The 22,422-nt window shown below is 47.2% G+C and overlaps 4 protein-coding genes across 7 annotated transcripts; 2 read left to right on the top strand and 2 right to left on the bottom strand.

Annotated features, from left to right (window-relative positions):
* Positions 1 to 5,718: 5,718 nt before the first annotated feature.
* On the bottom strand, positions 5,719 to 13,920 carry LOC131261082 (cell division cycle 7-related protein kinase). 2 transcript variants are annotated; one of them, XM_058262990.1, is made up of 2 exons: positions 8,722 to 13,920; positions 5,719 to 8,406 (listed from the first exon to the last, which is right to left on the bottom strand). In XM_058262990.1, the coding sequence occupies exons 1-2, from the start codon at positions 8,876 to 8,878 to the stop codon at positions 6,623 to 6,625; spliced, it is 1,941 nt and encodes a 646-aa protein (XP_058118973.1). In that variant the 5' UTR covers positions 8,879 to 13,920; the 3' UTR covers positions 5,719 to 6,622. The 2 variants fall into 2 exon arrangements, with proteins under 2 accessions (XP_058118973.1, XP_058118974.1); XM_058262991.1 differs by having other exon boundaries at positions 5,719 to 8,403.
* A 925-nt stretch (positions 13,921 to 14,845) lies between these two features.
* On the top strand, positions 14,846 to 16,715 carry LOC131261097 (zinc finger CCCH-type with G patch domain-containing protein). The gene is made up of 2 exons (XM_058263011.1): positions 14,846 to 14,998; positions 15,096 to 16,715. The coding sequence occupies exons 1-2, from the start codon at positions 14,948 to 14,950 to the stop codon at positions 16,632 to 16,634; spliced, it is 1,590 nt and encodes a 529-aa protein (XP_058118994.1). The 5' UTR covers positions 14,846 to 14,947; the 3' UTR covers positions 16,635 to 16,715.
* LOC131261096 (uncharacterized) lies at positions 16,638 to 18,674 on the bottom strand. Its single transcript, XM_058263010.1, has 3 exons — positions 18,523 to 18,674; positions 18,196 to 18,429; positions 16,638 to 18,117 (listed from the first exon to the last, which is right to left on the bottom strand). Exons 1-3 carry the CDS (start codon positions 18,591 to 18,593, stop codon positions 16,725 to 16,727), a joined length of 1,698 nt encoding a protein of 565 aa, XP_058118993.1. The 5' UTR covers positions 18,594 to 18,674; the 3' UTR covers positions 16,638 to 16,724.
* A 324-nt stretch (positions 18,675 to 18,998) lies between these two features.
* On the top strand, positions 18,999 to 22,356 carry LOC131271573 (cytochrome b5-like). 3 transcript variants are annotated; one of them, XM_058273050.1, is made up of 4 exons: positions 18,999 to 19,330; positions 19,431 to 19,519; positions 20,329 to 20,397; positions 21,316 to 21,697. In XM_058273050.1, exons 1-4 carry the CDS (start codon positions 19,211 to 19,213, stop codon positions 21,395 to 21,397), a joined length of 360 nt encoding a protein of 119 aa, XP_058129033.1. In that variant the 5' UTR covers positions 18,999 to 19,210; the 3' UTR covers positions 21,398 to 21,697. The 3 variants fall into 3 exon arrangements, with proteins under 3 accessions (XP_058129033.1, XP_058129032.1, XP_058129031.1); XM_058273049.1 differs by having other exon boundaries at positions 21,313 to 21,697; XM_058273048.1 differs by lacking the exon at positions 21,316 to 21,697 and adding an exon at positions 21,952 to 22,356 and having other exon boundaries at positions 19,000 to 19,330.
* Positions 22,357 to 22,422: the final 66 nt, after the last annotated feature.

Here is a 22,422-nt window from a genome sequence, read left to right as displayed (position 1 = left end):
AAAAAGCGAAGAAGCGTTTAGAGTTCCTTAAGGAAATTGAAGATAGCGATTCTGGAGAAGGAACATCCCGGCGGATAACACGCGGAATGAAGAAATTAGAAGAAGAAAAACAATATGTGAAATCATCTTCGGACAGTGAAAGTTCTTCTAGCGAAGAAGAAGAAGAAATCATGGACGAATTGCCAACCAAAGCTCAGCGTCGTGCTCGGCTCGGAATTTCCCAAAAATTGCCGGTCTTCAATGGCAAACCCGAAGATTGGCCGCACTTCTACGGATCTTATACAGCCTCGAATAAAGCTTGCGGATTCACCAACAACGAAAATCTTGTTCGATTACAAGAATCTATTAAAGGTCCGGCATATGAGCTTGTACGCGGAAAATTAATAAGACCAGATTCAGTGCCACACGCAATCGAAAAGTTACGTCAGGTGTATGGGAGGCCGGAACTTATTTTGAATAACTTATTGAAAAAAGTGCGCGACGTTAAGGCACCAAAGGCGACGGAAATGACCAGCTTCCTGCCTTTCAGCATCGCGGTCGAAGAGCTCTGCGAACATCTTGAGGCAGCGCGGTTAAAATACCATCTTTATAACCCACTACTCATGCAAGAGTTAGTAGACAAACTCCCAGATACTGACAAGCGTGCCTGGTCGCGTTACAAAAGAGGTCAGCATTCGGTATCATTGCGGACATTGACGGATTTTTTAAATGAAATAGTCTCGGAAGTGTTAGATAGCACCGTTGAAATACACGAATACTTGGCGGAGCATGCTAAGTCGAAAGATTCGCGTAAAAAGGAAGCAGTTACACATCATACAGTCCAGAAAGAGAAAAAAGGATGTTTTGCGTGTAATAGAACCGAGCATCGCCTGCGTAATTGTACGTCATTTAATGAATGGCCCGTGAAGAAAAGACAAGAGCTTGCTACAAAGTACAAATTATGTGAGCAATGTCTCAACGCTCACTATGGATCATGCTTAAGACCCATAAAATGCAACGTTGATGGTTGTATTAAAAAGAATCATCCTCTGCTACACGAACATGCACAATATGCAGCAGTGAACGTATTCAGTGCTCATGTTGGTACGGGCGACAGTATGTTATTTCGTGTAGTACCTGTGGACATTCATCATGATGGTCGAAAACTAACGGTACTAGCCTTTTTGGATGAAGGTGCAGCTATAACGTTAGTCGAACGTCAATTAGCGGATCGTCTCGGGGCAACCGGAGTACCAGAGAAACTGACATTAACATGGACTGCTGGGATCGAACGTGTAGAAAAAGGGTCTCAGAAGCTGAGTCTCACCATATCATCAAAGGACTCTACAGACCGACAGCTATTGAAAAATGTTCATACCGTAGAAAAGTTGGAGCTGCCGCATCAACGCCTGGATCCTAGAAAACTAAAAGAACGGTACGACTATCTGAAAAACATTCCTTTGGAATCCTACAAAGGACGACCCGAGATGTTGATAGGATTGAACAACATCGATATGTTCACTCCGTTAGATGTAGTTTCTGGAGAAGAAAATGATCCAATAGCCGTCAAGACAAAGATTGGTTGGGCAGTTTATGGCTACACTACATCCGGCACCTCAAATACCAACCATATAGGGTTTCATCAACGAGTGACCAACGAAGATCTGCACGAACTCATTAAAGAACAACACCAGTTAGAAGAGTCCGTCATCTCGATTCCGAATGATTCTGCCGAAAATAAAAGAGCTAAAAGAATCATGGAAGAAACTACGAAACGAGTAGGCGAACGGTTCGAAACAGGACTTTTGTGGAAAGAAAAAGAAAGAAAGTTGGCTACGAAGAAATTTAGACAACTTGAACCGAAATTGAAGAAAAGACCTGAATTGATGAACAAACAAAACCAAGTGATCCACACCGTAGGAGCAAATGAAAAACTTTCAAAATTACTGAAATATCCACTGAAAACCCAGAAAATACCGCTACAACGAGAAGAACTGAGAAGTGCGGAAACTATTTTAATACGGCAGGCTCAGTGGGAAAGCTACCCGGACGAAATGGAAATTCTAGAAGCTACCTTGCAAAAAACAGATTCAAGTGATATGAAAAAGATTAAAAAGCAAAGCACAGTGTACATATATTCTCCAATATTAGACGACCAACGAGTAATGCGAATGGATACCAGATTGACCAACAACCCCGATCTTCCATTCGATCAACGGTACCCAATTATAATGGCAAGACAACATAACATCACCAAGAAAATCGTTGAACATTATCATGAAGTCTATGGTCCTGCTAATAGTGAGACAGTTTTCAACGAGATACAACAACGATTTAAGATCCCGAAACTTCGAGCAACAATTAAAACGGTTTGCCGTCAGTGCAATTGGTGCAAAGTGTATAAGTGCAAGCCCAACACTCCAAGGATGGCACCTTTACCTGTGGAGAGGATGTCACCAAATCTTCGTCCTTTCAGCGCAGTTGGCATCGATTACTTTGGACCACTAGAAGTTACAGTTGGACGGCGAAAGGAAAAACGGTGGGTTGCTTTGTTCACCTGTTTGGCTGTGAGAGCGATACATCTCGAGGTAGTTCACAGTCTGTCAACTCAGTCGTGTTTGATGGCGATTAGACGTTTTGAAAGCAAGTTTGGAAAGGCGAACGATATCTACTCGGATAATGCAACATGTTTCAAAGCGGCTGACAAGGAACTTCAACAGATGAAACGGGTGTTCTACGAGTGTGCCGAAAAAGTGACCTCAACTTCAACATCCTGGCATTTTAATCCACCAGGAACTCCACATATGGGCGGCGTTTGGGAGAGAATGGTGCGTTCGGTGAAAGAAGCGATGCGAGTCCTTAATGACAACAGAACACTGACAGACGAAATATTAGTAACCACTTTGGCGGAGGCTTGCGAAATGATAAACTCGCGACCATTAACATATGTCGCTGAAGATTCATCAGAACCAATAGCGCTTACTCCGAATCAATTCCTAAGGGTACCAGGGGCATACACTGCAACTTGTGAACCATACGATTTAGCCAAGGGACTTAGGAACCAATTTAAAAGGTCGCAATATTTAGCAGATAGAATGTGGGAGCGTTGGATAAAGGAATATCTGACATCTTTGAACCAGAGAGGTAAATGGCTCAAGGACCAAAAAGATTTGGAAATCGGAGATCTAGTTTTTGTCGTTGAAGGAAAAACTAGAAATGAATGGATGAGAGGGAAAGTAGTAAATGTTATAAAAGGTAAAGACAAAAGGGTAAGACAAGCGGATGTAGAGCTAGCGAATAAGAAAATCGTAAGACGAGCAGCCATCCATCTGGCAACGTTGGAGATTTCGTAAGTCTTCGTTAGAACCCGAGAGACGTTACGGGAGGGGGTGTTAGCGCTGCCAGAAAAGTTTAAACATATTATCAAAGGAGGCTGAGTAAAATAAGATAGAATAGGTCAGCCAAGAAATAAGTTAGTTGCAATGAAGACTTTGAGAGAGGAGGTTGGAATAGTATTTTTTTTAGTTGATGGTTTTGATGGTTTGATGGTTTGATGAAGGCTTGAAGGTTTGAAGGTTGATGTGAAATATAGCTGCCATTTGAACTATCTACTAAAAACAGCTATTTCGTTATTTTTCGAGATAACAATATGCTTTGTGTATTTAATGTAACTCAAATCAATGAAAATTGGAAATGAAAGCTTTGGATTTATGCATGCTAGAAGTTAGTATGATCACTAAATGGATGAGAGCAAAAACGATCGAAGTTTCGTAAAAGACGAATTCTATGTTCCAGTGTACATCAAAACGTTACAGTACATTGTGTAGGTGCCTTTACTTCTTAAGATTATTCAATAATCCTATCAGAGAAATATTTTTAAAATATTTAAAGGGCATTGCGTAAATTCCACAAAGAGACTAACGGAAACGTGATATGCTGGACGTATGGTTTTCCTTGAGGCTCATTTGATATATCCATATACATACCTGTTTACAACCCAGGAGAGAAAATAAAACACACAAGTCTTCGTAAGTTTCCATTTAATTTAACTACGCTTGGTTTTTTGCTTTATTTTTCCATTCAGCTGTGGGTTTACGTTAAAAATACAAACATTTAAATTTTGCTACTGGTCGTTGGCAGCAGTAGCATCACCTTAGGACAAGTGTGTTGTTTTAGCTGTGCACAGTCCCTCCGCTTCATACTAAATATTATTCGTTCGTATGCTTTCCAGCACACTGCTGCTAACTATACTGCACTACCAGACTCTTTCTCTGTAGTTTAATGTTGTTGCTTTTTACTTCGCCATGTGCTGCGCCCATGCACAAATCCCCAATTGTATCCAGTCACGTCTTGCGATTATAAACGGTATCCCCCTACCACCTACCAACTACTACTGCTGGTGCCTCTTGTTGTTTCGATGGAATCATTTGTTCTGCCCTTTTCCTGCTTGTACGCACAACCGATGAGATCTTCACTCGAGAGATGGAAAATTAAAACATATAATGAAAACATACAGTAGTACCAACAGTGATAGCAGAAATACTCGTTACACAACAGAACAGAAAACACACAGCTATTCGATTCGATTGCACGGTGGGTGTGCTTTCGTGAGTGTACAAATGGAATCTAAAAGAATACAACTTTCGCGGATCGCACGACGTTGGTTCAGACGTTTGTGCGCGCAATTTCACGCGCGGACAGATCGTTTTCTCGTAGGATAAAACAATGCTCACGCGGCCACGCGAGGCCGACGACGACAACGACGACGACGATCACGGAACGGTTGCGATCGCGTTCGAAGCTAACATATACAAATTTTAAATATATATAGATAGATAGATATACATTTATAGCTACTACATCTCAGCCATAGCTTTTATCTTCTCTACCCCACCTACTCTTCATGATGATGATGATGATGATGTATTTCTCTTCCCCTCCCTCCCGGGGTTCCCCATTGGTTTAATGTTGTACTTTGAAGTGTATTTGTGTTGGTGTATATCTGTGTATGTGTGTTGTGATTTTTTTTTCATGTTGTGACCTCCGCACAACATAACACAAAACAACGCACAGAGCTGGTAGAATTATTTGCGTTTTGCCCGGCAGGAGGAGGAGGTTCACAACACAACAAACATACTGCTGCATAATGCCTCGTCCTTTCTTCCCATTCCCTACCACTAGCACTACACTTCCGCTGAGGGTCCTTCTTCTGCTTACGAACCGCTAATGCACTTGATGCTTTTTTGTTTGATTTTTTGAAAGTATTTTTATTTGATCTTCTAGCATAACGATTGCGTTGAACTTGCATTCTTAAGATACCGATTATAACCTCTCTCCTGTCCTCGGCCTTCGTATCGATGTGCAACGAGTCCGAAGAGCGAATAATTTAATAAATAGATTAAAAATTAATGCCCAGCGCGTATAAGGTTTTCCTGCATGGTGACGGTAAGCAATGTTTCTTAATGTCCTTCACCGAGTCCTTCTTGCTCTGTGTACACCATGCCCCCCCGCGGGTCGCGAGACGGCAAAAGCGCCTCAAAAATAGATAAAATAAATAATAACCCTTTCGCAAAGGGCTCTCTAAGGGCCAAAATGCTTTTGTGTGTTTTTTTAAATTAAATATGATAATATAATTTAAATATGATAAAGAAAACAAAAATCAACAAACATTGTATGCATTTCTCTAGTCCTGTTCCTCCCCCCCCCCCCCCCTCCCCCTCCCCATCCCACCTACTACACGAGGGCTACCAAGAGGGAACAAGTCTGCGACATGGTGGTGCCGGGGGTGATAAAAAAAACATTAATCAGATGGCAATCGATTGTTTGTAGTGTGTTTGTTTGCAAAACGGTGCGCTACGCTGCATTGGGAGAACGCACCACCGAAATGCATTCCTGGTGTCCTTTGTGCACACAAAAAAGGTGGAGAGACACAAAAATCACACAAACCGCGCACATACACACACATACACATGCACACGAACATTCATTCATTTATCAGGCACGCACACTGTGTGTCACTTGCGATTGTTTTCGCTTCGGTTCAAACAGCAGCAGTTTTCATCCTCATGTTTTTCAATTTAACTTCTGTACACCGGTAATAGAAAAAAAGGAGTGCTCTGGAATGTGTGAGTGTGAGTATGCATGTGCGCCCTTGCGTGCGGAAGAGGTGGCGGTGGCGGCGCGAACACCGCGTTCCGTTGCCGGAAACATTCAGGATCCTCGTAGCATCCAGAGAAGCTGAGCGTGAAGGAGTAAGTGGTAATCTATATTCGGTGGTAACTTAAAAAGTAGCGAACTATTTAACGATAATCTCTAAACATTTCCTTTACATCTCGGAGGGATTTTCCGTGTTTCCCCGCTTTCCTTTAGCTTTCGACTGGCTTTTTTTTATAATTGACCGCTGGGCTTCCAACTTGCTTTCATTCGTTCATTCCGTCCGATCTTGGCTTACAGCAATCTTGTTTGTACCGATGGTGCTGGTAATGGCGGTGTGTGTGGTAGCTTTTCTTTTTTGCTTTGCGTTAGTAACGTAGTATGGATACTGACTGGTTGGGGGTCTTTTATACCTCTCTCCCTAGCTCCCTTTCTCTCTCTCTATCTCCCCTTCTCTCTCTCCGTTGAACGTGCGTCATTGCTCACCTGCTCAGTACTGCACCTCGAAGTAGGGATGCTGCAAGGCAGCGGCGGCGGTGATGCGTTTACGCGGATCAACTTCTAGCAAACGTTCGAGCAGATCGTACGCTGCCGATCCGTACTCATCGCAATCCCCGTCCGTCCCATCGTCCGCCGGGCTGGCGTCATCTTTGGGCACCCGCCGATCTTGTGGCCGCTCCTGGCACAGGCATCGTCCCGGTGGTCGGTTGCAGTTTGCGCAGCAGTCTCCCGGGTTGCGCGCATCATCTGCACCAGGTGGGGGACTGGAACCACCGGACGGCGGAGCGCCGGTTGCGGCATCGGCGGAGGACTCACGCTGACGGTAGAGGGCACGGAAGTGCTGGCAGAGGCGCCGCAAGCTGAGTGCCTCCATGCGCTCCTGCTCTTCAGCCATCACCAACCTCATATTGAAGCTGGTGGCCGCCTGACGAACCCGCTCGTATCCGAACACAGAAATGATTTGCGCCAGTGACGTCATGTCGTCGGTGTTACCGAAGAACGGGTAGCACTTCGAGAGCAAACTCACGAAAATCACCCCGGCGGCCCAAATGTCCACCGCTGTCGTTTGATCCGGGTACTTCAGTAGCACCTCCGGTGGCCGATAGCCGGGCGTTCCGGCTCGAGGTGCGTGCATCTCGCGCTTCACCAGGCAACGGGTGCATACTTGCGGCCGGCCCGAGCATTCACACGACGTCAGATCCGACGGTTGACGCTGCTGCTGCTGCTTCATGCCCGCCCCTACTTTGGCGGTCAGTTTAGCTCGTGGTGCTTCAGCAACATCTTTGTTTTCCCGCTCCGAACAGCCGGGAGCGAGCGGTGATTGGGTGCTCCCTGCCATGGCAACCATCGAACCACGATTTTTCAACCTATTCCCAATACCGATGGCGGTCGACTTGATTTGCCGAGCCAGCGGCGACTCAACGAGATCCTTGAGCGTGTTATTCGAGACTTTCAGGGGCGAGACGGTGCTGCCGTTGCTACCCTTTTGCTGCTTGTGGAGCGGGTTGCGGAACACAACTTGATCCCTTTGCGGATCGCCGTTTGCCACGGCGCCGTTAGAGGGTTTGGGCCGTTTAGCAGATGGCATTGGCACTACCGAAGCGTGTGCCACCTCGTCAGACTCCTTCCGCTTATCGACCCGGTGGGCGCCGCCAGCCGATGGACAAAGCGTCAGCTCCCCGGTGTTTGTCTCCTGCGCCAGCCCAAAGTCCACCAGCATGTAGGTGCCCCCGTTTCTGCGACTGTGCAGAAAGTTGCTCGGCTTCACGTCCCGATGGATCACGCCGTGCCGGTGCACGTGCCCGAGAGCGATAAGCAGTTCCTTCATGTACCGCTGCACTTCGGCCGGGCCCAGCTGCGCGTAGTACAGATGGAACGGTTCGTGCGGAATGTAGTTCATCACGAGCCCCGCCGAGTCCTGGTGCCGGAAGCCGTCCACGATTTGGGCCACGTTGCACCGGCCGCCCATCGTCATCATGCAGCGTACCTCGCGCTCCGTGCGCGCCGGGTGACTCGTTTGCGTGATCAACTTGATGGCGTACAGGCGCCGCCGATCCATCGGAAGGTACTGCTCGTCCCGACGCGTCGCCAACGTGACGAAGCTGAATGTGCCCCGATCGATCTTCCCGTGCAGTACGTACTGATCGAGAATCGCCGGGATACGTTCCACCACGCCGCCGCCACTCGATGCCGCCGTCGCCGCTGCTGCTGCTGTGCTGCCGCTCCCATTGTTGTTATTGTTGTTCTCCACTCGCGCAGCCGTGACGCAGCCTGCTGTGATGCAATCGAACAAGTGGCAAACGTCAAATGCACGTCAGTCGCGTCAGGAGCAGCGAGCATGCGTTATGTGCCGAACGTAAGAGAAAAAGGGATAGAAAAAAGAACAGGACGAAAAATAGACTTAGCATTTCATATTGCCGACCTTCACAGCAGCTACGATGATAAACAACCTGTAGTGCTGAATGATCTCTTTGACGGACCAAAAATAGCCCCAAACACACATACACGCACACGCACATACATTCGATGACACATTATGAAACGTACTGTAAAATAACAGTCCAAAAGGACAGTTGTGGCTATTCTTACCATCGATCTGATTTCCCTGGACTGTCTGCATGGCCATCGCCGTAGCTTCCCCTCGTCCACTGCGACGAACCGAACCTTCCTCCTCATCGTTGTTTTGCTGGCGGCGCTGAGGCTGAGGCTCCTGATGATGATGCTGCTGGCCCTGACCAACGTCCATTTTTGTTCGCTTCGTTTGTTGGCCGCCGAAAAGGGCACACGTGTTGTAAGTAACCGTCGCCGTTCGCCGTCGTTTTCCGAGGAAGTAACTCCTCGCGTGTTGCCTGCCTTCGTCTGATGGGTCGGTTAGCGATTTATTTTACTTCTTTTTTTTTAAATTCTCTACTTATTCACGAGCCTCTTAGTGGTTGATGTTGTTGTTGGGGAGCGTTGCGTTGTCTTTGTACTTGTTCAGTGAGAAAAAATAAACCCCCCTCGAAACCGCGTGGCGTTGGCCCGTCTGGTACGGCGGTGACGTGATGCCAGGGAGGAATTGTGCGAATGTTGTAATATCACTAGCACCAAGTGGCCACACAGCGAGAGACAAACACTGTGAGCCCTCGCGTAGTTGCGCTGGGTTGCAAGCGTGCGATGCGTTTTTCTGCTATTTCTTCTTTCGCTTCGGTCGTGGTGCAGATGAATGCACACACCACTATCGCTATCTAGGACGCACCGAAATGGGCAAGCGAAACGTGTTTTTGCTGCTTCTCGGTGGACCGTTGCTCGAACGGCGGCCGTGTGGTCGCGTAGTGGCCCTTCGTGGTGGGACGAGTACTATTTTCGCGTCCAGCTCCTTTCTCGTGGTGCGTTTTTCTCCTCTTCTCTTCTGCTTCGTTGATGTGATTTTCAAATTTTTCCTATATTTTTCTCTTAATCTTACTCTCTCTCCGTAATGGTGTAGGGTTGTATTGCCTTGTCGGTGGTGGTGGTAGTGGTGATTGTGATTGTTGTTGTTACTGTTTCAGTTGTTCTTCAGAATGATTACGGCCGTAGCTTTGCTGTACTATGTTTTTTTTCGAAATTCGCGAAACAAAAAAGTGCACCACTGCACTAACGCGCACTAGACAAAGCGGGCCATCTTGACGTTCCAAATAAAACGTTTCAATCCAACAAACAAACAAACAACAACAAAACTGCGTTGCACTTAAAAATGGCGTTCTGATGCGGCCACGGCCGAAATTGTGACTGAAAAACCTTCACGATGACCTCGTCACGCGGATCCGCGAGATCCAGTTGTGCCGTGGTGAATCCGCGGTATGGGATGAAGGAGGGGGTGCCGTCCGTTGCACACAGCCGTACCAGAGCAGCGCACACACAGTTGCACCACACTGCTGTTCTCGTTGACCGAAGTTGGATGCACTCGGGCAGCGGGCAGAGCAGAGTGCAGTAGGCGATGCGACGACGAAAACAACAACAGGAGAACGAAGAAAACGAAAAAAAAGCACTGCCTCTCAGCTGCTATCGTTGATGCTCTCAGCTGGTACGATGTGCTATCTCCTTCTGGCCTATAGTTCCGGATGTTCCGTCTCCGTCGCGGCTTTGACGTTTCCGATGGTTGCTCTGTCGTTACACTAGCTCTCGCTCACACGGTATTGTTGTTGGCTTTGTTTTTGTTTTCGTTTCTTTACGCTGCGCCGATTTTTTTTGCTCCTTCGGTGCACTGTTGAATCGATTATCTTCTTTTCGGCGCTGTCACGTACGATGCGCGAGCTGCAACCCCCCCGGGGCCAGTGCAATATGATGGTGTGTTTGTGCAACGGCGATGAGGATTAATCCGAGCAGCAACAACAATTGCAACAATAGGTCGTGTCGGTGCTAAGCAGCAAGAACAAGTAGCCAATGGCTACTAGCAAAACGCAATCGAACGACTTTGTCCACCTTCACGCGATCTGCTGCATTCGACTAACCACGGTCCTGGTATGTGTGTATGAGTAGGTTTCCAGGGAGGATGATGGTGCGAAGAAGGGTGGTCGATATTGTCGTTTCCCAGCTATTACTTTTTTCGCGATCGCGTGGATGCAGGAAAATAAAAGTAGAATCGCTAACCGTCCAAGGCCACCGGAGCGAAGCGATCACCGCGTTTCAGCGATCGGGTTTATTTTCGTCCGCTTCCGTAGGTTCCCGCGGGGCCCGTTCGAACTCTGCGCTCTGTGGCTGGAACTGGAAAACGGTGGCAAGAACAAGAAACCCTTGCACACTGGGTGTGGACGAAATCGACGGGTGGCAATAAATATGATATCGAAGAACCGATGGGTTGGCGACACGCGGTGCTGCGAAGGAGATCGTCTGAGATCAATCCGTTGCGCAGTGGTGGATTGCTGCGATGGGCAAGAGGGCTGTTGTTTCGATGTCGTAGCAGCCGCTGCGATTTTGAATGCAAGCGATGAGCGAAAAATACTAGACCCTGACTGACCACTTGCTGCAAGTATGTTACCAACGCTGCTGATGATGATACTGATGATGCTGATGAAGCTGTTGCTGTTGCTGCTGTTGCGTAGCCTCGGTGTGGTGTGTCTCCAACTGCATACGCACCCATACAACCTCAGAGTGCCATTTCCCGTGGTGTGGCCGAGAGGCGCAGAAAGCACATGTAAGTTCCTGCGCTGCTCCGTGTGGTAGCGAAAAAACGCGTTTCACGCGAGCAATGCGGCGGGTTGCAACGGCAAGCTAAAGCGACGAGCGGTGCTGTCTCTGCTGCGTCGTGGTCATATACCCGTTCCACCTCCTACACACTGCCTGGTAAGGCAAACGTAAAGGAAAGTGAAATTCCTCGTCGGGAGTAAAATTTTCGTTTAATTTACACAGTTTTAGCACGAGGTTGGGCCGACTAGAAAGCGTTATTAGTGAGAAGAATCCTTGCTATTCTTACCGCTCCTTTGTGCGGAGGGTCAATTATCCTTCCTCTTTTGCTTGCGGTTCGCTCTGCCTCGTGTAACGCTTAGCGGAAGCAATCACCAACCGCGAGGCGCTGCATTTGCTGTTCCTTAGAGATGGTGCACGCGGTTCCGTTTCTGCACACCACGAGGTTGCCACCTGGTCGTCGCTACACACACGAGTTTTTCCTATCGCCCAAATCGACTGGTGCAGTGATTATATATGGTACGTATTCTTACCACATGCGTTTTCTTCCGCGAACGTCGCTGCCGCCGATGCACGTTTGGAGAAAAGTTTGTATGTGTGCCACCTTCTCCCTCCTCCTAAGTGAAGCGAGTGGGTGGATGGGTTCTCAAACTGACTGATGACACTTTCCGTTTTGCCAGGCGCCGCGTGTTTTCCACTTCCGTTTGATCCTTTCAGCGATGGTGATGGATGAGTGTTTTTCCTTTTCTTCTTTCTCCAGTAGGATGACCTTTGCCAGGCACGGGTTACGGGCGGGTGACGGCAAGAAGCACGAAATGAACGAGATAAAATAAACTACAACGACGGCAACAAAACACTTGGCACGCGGACGCACGCGGATAACTTCATCCGTTCATCGCTCTGCTTCTGTATCCAAATGTGCTCTGAGATTTGCTGCAGCAGCATCAAGACAGCATCGACTTCCCTACCCGTCCGCTGCTTCTCCACCTCGCGTCGTTCGCGTTCCCTCGGGCTACGATCAACTCTAGGCGAGCTCGCGCTACCTAGTACACCATCTCGATGCCTTTCTCGCTCGCGCGACACGCTATCTGCTGGCTTGCTCGCACTTACTGTTGCACTCACGGCCGTCGTTTGGAGGGTTACTAGGCGTGTGACTGTGTGTTACTGCTCGCACACTGCGCTTTTCCTTCGCATTTCGCTGCCTGCTCAGCTGGTCCGTCTTCCCTCCCACTCGATTTACTTCTTTAGTACATCATGAATCGCAATCGCCGCGTTCGTTGGACGATGGCACGCCTGACTTAGTTAGGGAAACGGTTGACTCCACATTAGCTGGGATGCTTCGAATCGGCTGTTTATCTCTTTCGCGAATGCAGCGGCAATATGCGTTGCAACGAATCACGGTAAAGCGAAAAGCATGCTTCTTCTTTAAATCGATTGTACACGGTAGCCTCTTCTTGTTTGTTTTCTCACGGCCTTTGTTCTTCCCGTTGTCTTCGCGGCCGTTCCTCTCGTGGGGTGAGGAGTTTGAGAACGATGTGTGTGGTATGATGGAGTGCAGCACGCCTGGAGTTCTATTGCACTGATTACAGTGGGTACTGTGATTGCAAGCTGGTGGTGCTTTCGACCTGGTCGGTGCTGATAATACACACGTTGATTTGGGACGGTCAGAGGGTTGTCAATACGAATAAAATTGCATTTTAACCCAACCAGTGGGAGTCGTGTGGGTGGTTTCTTTTTGTTACTTCAACTCACTCTTTTTTAATCTCTCTTTCTCTCTCTCCCTCTCTCCTACTCCCGATCTTCGCCGTTACGTCCGCTGATGGTGGCCACTGGTGAAGACTCCCGAAAATCCCGAACGTTCGGAAGGAAGAAATTCCAGCAGCTCCAAGCACAACCCAAAACGGTAACCGCGTGTTTTGGCGTGGTTTCGGGAAGACACGCGTTCCGCGCTGCCTGACTGAAGTAACAACCGCAGCCGTCAAAAAACACGCGCTTTGCCCGTCGTGTGCCTGTTTTGACGTTTACCTCTCGCGCGCGCACTTACACACGCACACGCTACGCCCAGAAACCCGGAGAACAAAGGGATTCAACTCACGGATAGCGGAAACGCAGGGCGGCGGGATGGCTGGCGGCTAGCGAGAAAGCGGTGGGGCGTCAACTGCGCACTCCCTCGACGTCCAACAGGAGGGAGAGAGAGAGAGAGTATGTGTGTGTGTATGTCTGAGACAACCAGCTAGCGAGCGAACTGTCAGTGTAATCAACGCCAACACCGCGTCACTCCCCCGACGAACGTTTGTTGTTTTTGTTGTTTCTGCTAGTGCTGCTGCTGTTGCTTACTGAAGGAGTGGCAGAAGGCTGGATGGACAGGAGGTCACGGGCAGTGGGTGGTGCAACGAAGGAAAAAATGATACACTGCTCAAGCGGACCGTGTTGAAGATGAGCAAACCAACAGCGAAAAATGGAGGAAGCGCCGTCGTGATGATGATGGCGATGATGAAGACACAGAAGAAAACGTCGTCGTGACGATAAAAACAACGGGATTTCGCAGCACGAATAATATGATGGCGATGGAGACGAGCTAACGCGAACGATTGCTCTCGCTCTTGGCCGCTTGGGTAGCGTGGTTTCGCGTCCGTGCCTTCGGTGAAATGCTTTCGGATGGATCGATGCGGGGTTGTTTTTCTACTGGATTACATTAAAAAGAAGCTCACACACAGTGTCCGATTTGTACAATAGAATTACACGACGATAACATTTAAAAGAAACACGTTTTACAAATGACAAAAATGACTAGATATGAAGCTGAACTTCTACACTGCAAAACGGTACGTCACAGCGTACTTCGCACGGGAAACTAACGCACTGCTGCTGCTTTTGGTGCGGGTCCAGGCTTTTTAATACTTCCCTCTCTTTTTCGCTCTCACTGGCGTGCTCATACTCACTCTCTCTCTGTGTTGAATGAAAGCGTAACCGCGAGATTGTAAGAGCACGGCTTGAGAAAACGAGAGAAAAAAACGGGATAGATCGATCAGAAGAACGGCAATAACAAACGTGTTTTCTCTCCTGCTTGTTGTTGTTGACCGTTTTGTTGATGCTGTTTGTTACGCGAGCGCCCCTTTGCTGGGCAGGGGTCGTTGCAGAAGCGAGAGAACATGAAAGGTCGTTAAATGGCGTCTACGAACGGCCTCAACGAGTTCTTTCATGAAAACAGGTGAAAGGGGAGGGAAGGGGATACTCGGAAAAGACAAATCGAATAGAAAACTATCTTTCTGGTAACATAATTTACCATGCTGCGAGCATAATTAATGTAAAATACTATATGTTTGTGAGTGCGATTTCGGGCACTTTTGTACACAACATGATGTTGTGCTTCCTCTCCTCTACTTCACACCGCCACTCCGACACACCCCTTTCGTTTTCTTGGAGAGGAAAAGGAAGTTGTTGTTTTCTCTCGCTCTCCACCTCTCTCGCTCGCGTCAAATGAAAACAAAAAATACGTCCAAATCATCTGACATCTGTCAAGCAACGGTGGGGCAATGTCATCACAGTTAAACAGCGGAAAACAGCTTCCGAAAAGCGTCTCGAGAAGGAGTAAAATTTAAAAATTCATCTGTGCAGTTTTCCATTAGCGCTCCATAAGCATTTCGGTGTGATTTTTGTGGCAGAAATAATGAGCTCTGCCGACGAATTAAATGAATCGATTCAGCAGTACACAGCACAGGTATGGTTCGAGAGGTGTGATGTGTTTTCTGGGCGAAGGTAAAGTTCCCAAGAATGTTTCATGATTTGCTGATTATCGGTATTCCACTTCTCCGTAGATTACCCAGATTGACCACGCGTTGCAGTTGACGACGGATAAAAATGAGCGGCTGGAGTTGGAAAAATTGAAGCACGATTTAACCGAACTGCTAAACCTTACGCGAGAAACATTGGACCATGCAAACGTCGATGGGGCGAAACGCTCGGAAACAAAGGACACTCCGGATCAAAACGGTGGGGACGATATTGAAGATGAGTTTGCACAGTTCATGAAGGAAATCAAACAGCTCGACAAGGAGGAAAGTGGTGGGAAAGAAGAGCCATCCTCCGACGATTCACCCCCAGCAACGCAGGACGACCTGGATTTGGACGGTCTAGTCGGCAGCAAATGTTCGGCGCCGCACGTACACAGCTGGGGCTCGAAGGTTTACCACAATGCGATGGTATGTAGCCTAGACACTGGCGAGCTGGCCAACGCGACGGCAACCGTACTGTTCACAAACCCAACGCACCAGGAAATGATACCCTGTTCGTACTTTCTCGAGGGTGAATGCCGGTTTTCCGAGGACCGCTGTAGGTACTCGCACGGTGAGGTCGTCCGGTTGGACGAACTGCGGGACTACCGTGAGCCCCAGTTTGAGCGATTGCGTCAAAAGGGTAGCCGGGCGCTGGTCAAACAGCAATCATCCCGGCTTTGGTGCAGAGGGACGGTACAATCGGCGAATTTTGAGGCGAAAACTTGCAAGGTCCAGCTGGAAGAGGGCAAACAGCGGGAACAGCAAGAGGTACCGTTCGAGGATCTATTTCCGCTAGACGACCAAGGCGACCGTTCGGATGTAGACAAAAGTTCCGAGGAGGACGATTCGAGCGACGAAGAACTTGATGAGGAAGCAATAAGAAAAGCACAACTGGTGGAAAAAAGCCTTTTCCAGCCGGCCCCCGATCGGCGGTTGGGCGAGTGGGAAGAATACACACGGGGTATTGGTTCTAAAATTATGCAAAAAATGGGCTACGTTGTGGGCACTGGCCTGGGGAAGGAGGGCGAAGGACGGGTAGTACCAGTCAGCGCTCAGGTCCTTCCGCAGGGACGCTCGCTCGATTATTGCATGGAACTGCGCGAGCAAGCGAACGGCGACAAGGATCTGTTTAGCGTGGAGAAAAAGCTGATCCAGCTAAGGAAACAGCAGGAGCGCAAGGATGCGCGTGATTACGCCCGACGCTCAGCGGCAGCCAGCGGACGGAAGGATGTGTTTAGTTTTATCAACGAACAGGTTTTTAACGGTGGCGAGAGCTCCAGCTCCCGACAAAGCCAACCCCAAGGGAAGTCCAGCCTTGGGGGTGATTTGAAGCAGCATTCATCGAAAAATCTTAACATCGCCAGTTTGAAGCTATCGGAAGAGATTCGTCGGGCGGAGGCGGAGGTGGAACGGCTCAAAATTGCCCTGACACGCCACAAAGCTGGAACTCCCGCATCGGATAACTTGCTGAAGCAGATCGAAGCGAAACGGGCGGAAATTTCGCGCCTCCAGGCCACGGACTACAACATTTCGGTGGAGCAGCGCCTGCGGAATGACAAACGGAAAATGACAGTATTTTAAGATCGCTGATTACCACAAACGGAAATATTTATTACGGCATTAAACGAATCGATAATGGAGGATTAAATTCGTTCAACGACATTAATTCAGCTATTTATTTATTTTCTCTCGATCGAGTACCGCCTTCGTCTCTCGTTTGATAGTCTGGGCGATCAAACGAAGCACTTGTGGATCGGTTATCTGATCGCATAGCTGTTGATAGCAACTGTTCATAATTTCCTTCACCAGCGCACTGCCGGGTGTTTGTGACGCCGAAGATCGTTCTTTTTCGCTGTCGATCGTTTGCTTTAGCGTTTCGTTTTCTTTACGCAGCAAATCGATAAGCGTTTTTGCATCCGCCGATCGACTGGTTTCTTCCGTGAGTTGTTTTTCCAACTGTTCGACCTTCTCCTTCAGTTGACCCATGGTCGAAGCGAGTTCTTTGGTGTTTCGTTCCTCAGTTTCCTTGGTCTGCGTTAACTGCTTTTCCGCCAGCTCGAGTTTTTCCCTCACCCGCTCATATTCCGCACGGGATGACTCAAGTTTTTGTTCCAAATTAACAATCTCCCCGTTCAAGCGTCGTTCCATCACTTCCAACGCTTGCACTTTCTGCTCGAGTTTGGCATCGGCATTGCGTTTGCCCTCCGTTTCGGACGCCTCCAGTGTGCGCACCCTGCCCCGAAGCGAATGATTTTCGCGTTTCAATTCCAGCAGCTTTTCCTCCAATGCTAGCACTTCCGCTTCCCTGTCCGCGACACTCGCCGGCCGGTCACTCGAGCTGTGCAGGTTGAGTAAATCAATCCGGTCGAGAACGCGATCGAGTTTCGACTCAAGCTTCGTCATGTTCATTCGCATTTCGGTATTTTGCATGCGCGTTTCGCTCATGATGAGGTTGAAGTTCACGTCGGCTACACTGGAGGTGCCCTGGCCGGGTGTGTTGTGAGTATTTCCACCCGAAGCCACCATCCCGGTTAGCGGAACCATCTGCATACCGACTGCGGCAAGCATGTTTTGCCGTCGGATGGGACGCGTGGAAATGGTTTCTATCTTCGAGTCGGACGTGTCGGAAGAATCCGAACCGGGACCTGCGGTTGGGATTGGTGGGGCCTTTGCGGCACGCTCTGGTAGAGGCATCGCTTGCCCACCCATACGTGCCATCCGTGCCACCAGATTCGATCGTGTGCTAGTTGGTTCGGGGTCCTTTTCTGCCTCGGACATCGGTTCCTCTATCAGCGGTTCTCTTTCGATCACGGTCCAAGATTCCAGCACCGTGAGCATCGCTTGCCGATCGGCTTCACTTTCGAAAAGTACGCTCCAAAAATCGCCCGATTCGTCTGTGCGGAACTGCAAATAGTCCTGCTTGAGGAACAGCTTCACTTCGGGGGTGAACGAGACCGCCCCGAGTACTTCGGTCTTGGTGCGGTATAGCAGCAATCGGTGGCCACTAGAAGACTTGAGCAACGCTAGCCCCACTTTGCCAAGGAACACATTATCACCATCGACTCTGGAAGGTAGGCACATAACTCTGTTTTTGATAACGTTCTAGTGCTTATAACTGCTTCATTTTCTTATCAACACTTACAGCTTATAGGCGGTTACAACTGTGGCACGCACAATGGCCCACTCTGGTGGTTTACCAGTGTCTTCAGCCATCGGTTCCACCTCAACCGACTGCGATGGAATGTAGCGGAAATTAGACGGGCCGTATCGGTCGGAAATCTTTATCGATTTCGGCCCCACCGACGGTGCAGTGACCCGTTCATTATTGTTAGTGGATGATTTCGATGAAATCCCGAATATTTTAGCTAGTGTTGATCTGCGGGGCGAATATTAAACGATTTACAAAAGAACTCCAGATGATGAATCATAGCAAGCAGAGCACTGGAAGCAGAATATTGGGTGCACTCACTTGCCACCGGTGGTAGGCGGTTTGAAGAAGTCCTCATCATCATCCGATTCCTTACGGCCGTTGTCGAACATTAGATTAGTTACTGGATCATAGAATCCAGACGAGGTAAACACGAAATTGAATTATACGGCAAATAGTCCCAAATATTTTGATTTGTTTAATTTTTTTTTCTAGTGAATCGATAACACTTTGTTTTGACGGCAGCTAACCAAGGTTACTTGTTACAAGTGAAGACGTAAACCAAGGTACATATCTCTAGTAACGCCAATGGTCAAATGGAATGAACCAAACAAAATAGACTTGCTACGGTGGAATATATTACTCAAAATGGTTTTTAAATTTAAACAATGCTTTTGGACAATTTTCCTCGTTTTCTAACTCACTTGGAGGCGTAAGGAAAGCAAAGCGTATTTTTTTTGTTATTAATCTGCCAAACACGCAACACACACATCCGCAAACCGTTGCTGTATTAGAATGCACCGTCACCTGTTTGAAAGTTTACTAGCAGACACGAACGATCGATCATCCTCCTCTAGTCGAACGAGATAAGTTCAGCGAGAACGTCCCGAGCACACATTAGTTACCATCATTTACTAACCGCGTTTTGCAAGCGGCACAAAGCAGAGTCAAAGGAAACCAGCATTACTGGCCAATTCATCGAACATCTTCGCCCGCACCGGAGTAAAAAATGGCCCCCACGGAACTGAAACAGTACAGCATCGCCGATGTGGCCAGCCATAATAAGCCCAACGATCTGTGGATGATTATTCACGATAAGGTGTACGATGTAACCAAGTTCCTCCAGGAGGTAAGTACTGCACTCGGTGATAAGTCCCGGTCAGGTGGAAACACCTCTCCAACTCGCCGAATCGTCCGTAAATCCGTCTGTTCTGTTTTTTTGATCAAAGCATCCCGGTGGAGAGGAGGTGCTGATCGAGGTCGCTGGAAAGGAGGCATCGAGCGAGTTTGATGACGTTGGCCATAGCACCGATGCCAAGTACGTATAGAGTAGTCACCACTTGGGTGGCGTGGCCTTGACATGGTGCCCCGAATGTCCACCACGGACGGAACCGCATGCGAACTCGTTTGGCGCGGTTTCTCTTTCGAGCGGAACAATGATGCCTATCGCGAACGAAGTAGGTTTCATCAATCGATCGAGGCATTTTTATCGGTCGATAAAGTTATCTACTCGAATTTTGCATCGCGTACGCTTTTTCTGAATCTGTCGATATAAATTTATCGGTCGATAAGGCAACCAGTTTTCTGGCTGCTAATTAGCTGCTTTTCTATGGATCTAAAAATCGCATGGATGACAATCGTCATCCAGCTGGATCCAAGTATCCTTTTTTTACTGGTCAAGTGATACATTTGGTAAACAGATGAAATCAGATGAAAAGAAATAATTAATAAAATCAATGAATTTGGTAGAAATAACGAATTGTGATGCTCAGTGGTGTTAGTTACTGTGGATTCGTGTTGATTTTTTAGTGTATCATCATTAAAAATGATCTTTTAACTCGCTATCGACTGGTCCATGGCAGTGGAAAGTATATCGATCGATTGGGTTCATCTTCTAGCGTTCGCGATAGCAATATCTATCGATATAGCATCTGCTCGACAAATTTGTTCGCGTTTGACACCCGTTTTATCCACTGATATATCGATAGATAACTTTCAACGTTCGCGATTGCTAAGTGAACCAAGTATCCCGAAAATGAACACTTGTTGGTCGATATACCATATCGATCGATAGAGCAAAACGTATCCGATAGCTCCCAATAATCGTGAATTTGTGATATGTTTCAGGGAATCTATGAAGCAATATCTCGTTGGAGAAATAATCGAAGCAGAACGAAAAGCAAAAAAGAGTAGTGGGTAAGTAAAACCTTTTCTGTTTTGTTCTAGAAAACACCTCTTTCGATTGACCTTCGGGAGGGCCGCGAAGGGAAATTCTTATGACCCGTCCACATCATGCCTTTGTTAAGCACCCTCGTTTTAAAGCGGCACAATGAAATGATTCACAATCTTTCCCATCTTGTCTTTGCTGCTAACACTTTCACTTCTTTTTATCTTTAGAACTATATTATATCCACTCTTTGATGCCTATCGCGAACGAAGTAGGTTTCCCCAATCGATCGATGCATTTTTATCGGTCGATAAAGTTATCTACTCGAATTTTGCATCGCGTACGCTTTTTCTGAATCGGTCGATATAAATTTATCGGTCGATAAGGCAACCAGTTTTCTGGCTGCTAATTAGCTACTTTTCTATGGATGTAAAAATCGCATGGAAGACAATCGTCATCCAGCTGGATCCAAGTATCCTTTTTTTACTGCTCAAGTGATACATTTGGTAAACAAATGAAATCAGATGAAAGGAAATAATCAATAAAATCAGTGATTTTGGTAGAAATCACGAATTGTGATGCTCAGTGGTGTTAGTTATTGTGGATTCGTGTTGATTTTTTAGTGTTCCATCATTAAAAATGATCTTTTAACTCGCTATCGACTGGTCCATAGCAGTGGATAGTATATCGATCGATAGGGTTCATCTTTTAGCGTTCGCGATAGAAATACCTATCGATATAGCAACTACTCGACAAATTTGTTCGCGTTTGACAGCCGTTTTATCCACTGATATATCGATAGATAACTTTCAACGTTCGCGATTGCTTAGTGAACCAAGTATCCTGAAAATGAACACTTGTTGGTCGATATACCATATCGATCGATAGAGCAAAACGTATCCGATAGCCCCCTTTGTTTGTACTATTTTTTTTTATTTGCTTAGTAGTGCCCCCACCGCCTCCTCAACGTCGTCGTCGTCGTCGTCGTCGTCCTGGCTTGGATCCCTTAAGACGAAATTTTTCGGTTAATTCCTTTTGTCCGATACGTTGCCCATCCACAAGCCTCGTTGTGCCTGCCTGGTGCTAATATGGAAGGGAAAGATCTGTATATTGTGGCGTCTAACGCCTCGGTGGCCGATTAACTTAAGCCAAATTTCTCAAATAGGGAACAGGGAATCGTGTAGCAATTTTTTTATAAATACATTTGTATGTCCATTTTTGGCTAGAACCTTTCGTGCTGATAAGTTGATAAGTTGATGTGATGGAATTTATTTTATGGTCTCTTCCAATGAATCTAATAAAAAACCCTAATCGTCGGGATTGGCAATAGCTCTGCTGTGTAATTGCTGAACTTATTCTTATCTTATCAGTAAGAATATTGTAATATATTGACTTTTTGTCTATCCTCGGTCTAAGGTGTTAATTTGTATAATGTTAGGATTAGACTCCTTTCATATTTGATTTTATTTCTTTAAGTTTGAGAAACTAGCAACACCACATTACCGTTCTTTGTTAAACGTATTATTATATTTACATTTTATAACACATTTTAAGCAAGAAATTCTTCTACTTTTTTCTTTCAGCTGCAAAAATTTGTCGGCGTCCGCACGGACAGCTCTGGTGGCAGGATCGGTGATGGCCATCGGAGCCGGATTGGCGATGATCTTCAAGGCTTCTGGAAGTAGAAAGTGAAGCGGGACGTCCCAATCCGATGGCGTCATTAGATTTCACCGAAGCATTCGAAACGCTTAGCCAATCGTCTACATTTCCTCGGGCATCTTTGTGGGGGTCAGCAGTTTTTAAAGCGATTTTTTGCGAATTGCAAACAACACCAACATTCTGCGATTGTGTGGGACAATCGAGCGACGTACTATATTCGCGCCATTGGTATTTTTATAGGATAGTAGAAGTTAGCGAATGGTTCACTGATCACTTCGCGTTTGAGAACAATAATTTAATAAATATTAACCGTTGCCTAAGAGCTTAAAAAGTATAAAGTTTAGCTTTCTTTCAATAAGTGAACACCATACGCTTTAAACATTTCTTTTTGTTAA

Source organism: Anopheles coustani, chromosome 3 (assembly GCF_943734705.1).
Source record: "Anopheles coustani chromosome 3, idAnoCousDA_361_x.2, whole genome shotgun sequence".
Taxonomy (NCBI): Eukaryota; Metazoa; Arthropoda; class Insecta; order Diptera; family Culicidae; genus Anopheles; species Anopheles coustani.
The sequence above is the reverse complement of the archived record's forward strand: the minus strand, read 5'-3'. Positions and strand labels throughout refer to the sequence as shown.

What these genes read in the sequence shown, in the direction of transcription:
- LOC131261082 (XM_058262990.1), bottom strand. Translation starts at nt 8,878, where the DNA reads ATGGACGTTGGTCAGGGCCAGCAGCATCATCATCAGGAGCCTCAGCCT. An exon ending in CCAGGGAAATCAGATCGATG is followed by an intron (nt 8,407 to 8,721) that starts GTAAGAATAGCC and finishes ATTGCATCACAG; the next exon opens with CAGGCTGCGTCACGGCTGCG.
- LOC131261097 (XM_058263011.1), top strand. Translation starts at nt 14,948, where the DNA reads ATGAGCTCTGCCGACGAATTAAATGAATCGATTCAGCAGTACACAGCA. An exon ending in TTCAGCAGTACACAGCACAG is followed by an intron (nt 14,999 to 15,095) that starts GTATGGTTCGAG and finishes ACTTCTCCGTAG; the next exon opens with ATTACCCAGATTGACCACGC.
- LOC131261096 (XM_058263010.1), bottom strand. Translation starts at nt 18,593, where the DNA reads ATGTTCGACAACGGCCGTAAGGAATCGGATGATGATGAGGACTTCTTC. An exon ending in CCGCCTACCACCGGTGGCAA is followed by an intron (nt 18,430 to 18,522) that starts GTGAGTGCACCC and finishes TTCGCCCCGCAG; the next exon opens with ATCAACACTAGCTAAAATAT. An exon ending in GTTGTAACCGCCTATAAGCT is followed by an intron (nt 18,118 to 18,195) that starts GTAAGTGTTGAT and finishes CCTACCTTCCAG; the next exon opens with AGTCGATGGTGATAATGTGT.
- LOC131271573 (XM_058273048.1), top strand. Translation starts at nt 19,211, where the DNA reads ATGGCCCCCACGGAACTGAAACAGTACAGCATCGCCGATGTGGCCAGC. An exon ending in TAACCAAGTTCCTCCAGGAG is followed by an intron (nt 19,331 to 19,430) that starts GTAAGTACTGCA and finishes TTTTGATCAAAG; the next exon opens with CATCCCGGTGGAGAGGAGGT. An exon ending in GGCCATAGCACCGATGCCAA is followed by an intron (nt 19,520 to 20,328) that starts GTACGTATAGAG and finishes GATATGTTTCAG; the next exon opens with GGAATCTATGAAGCAATATC.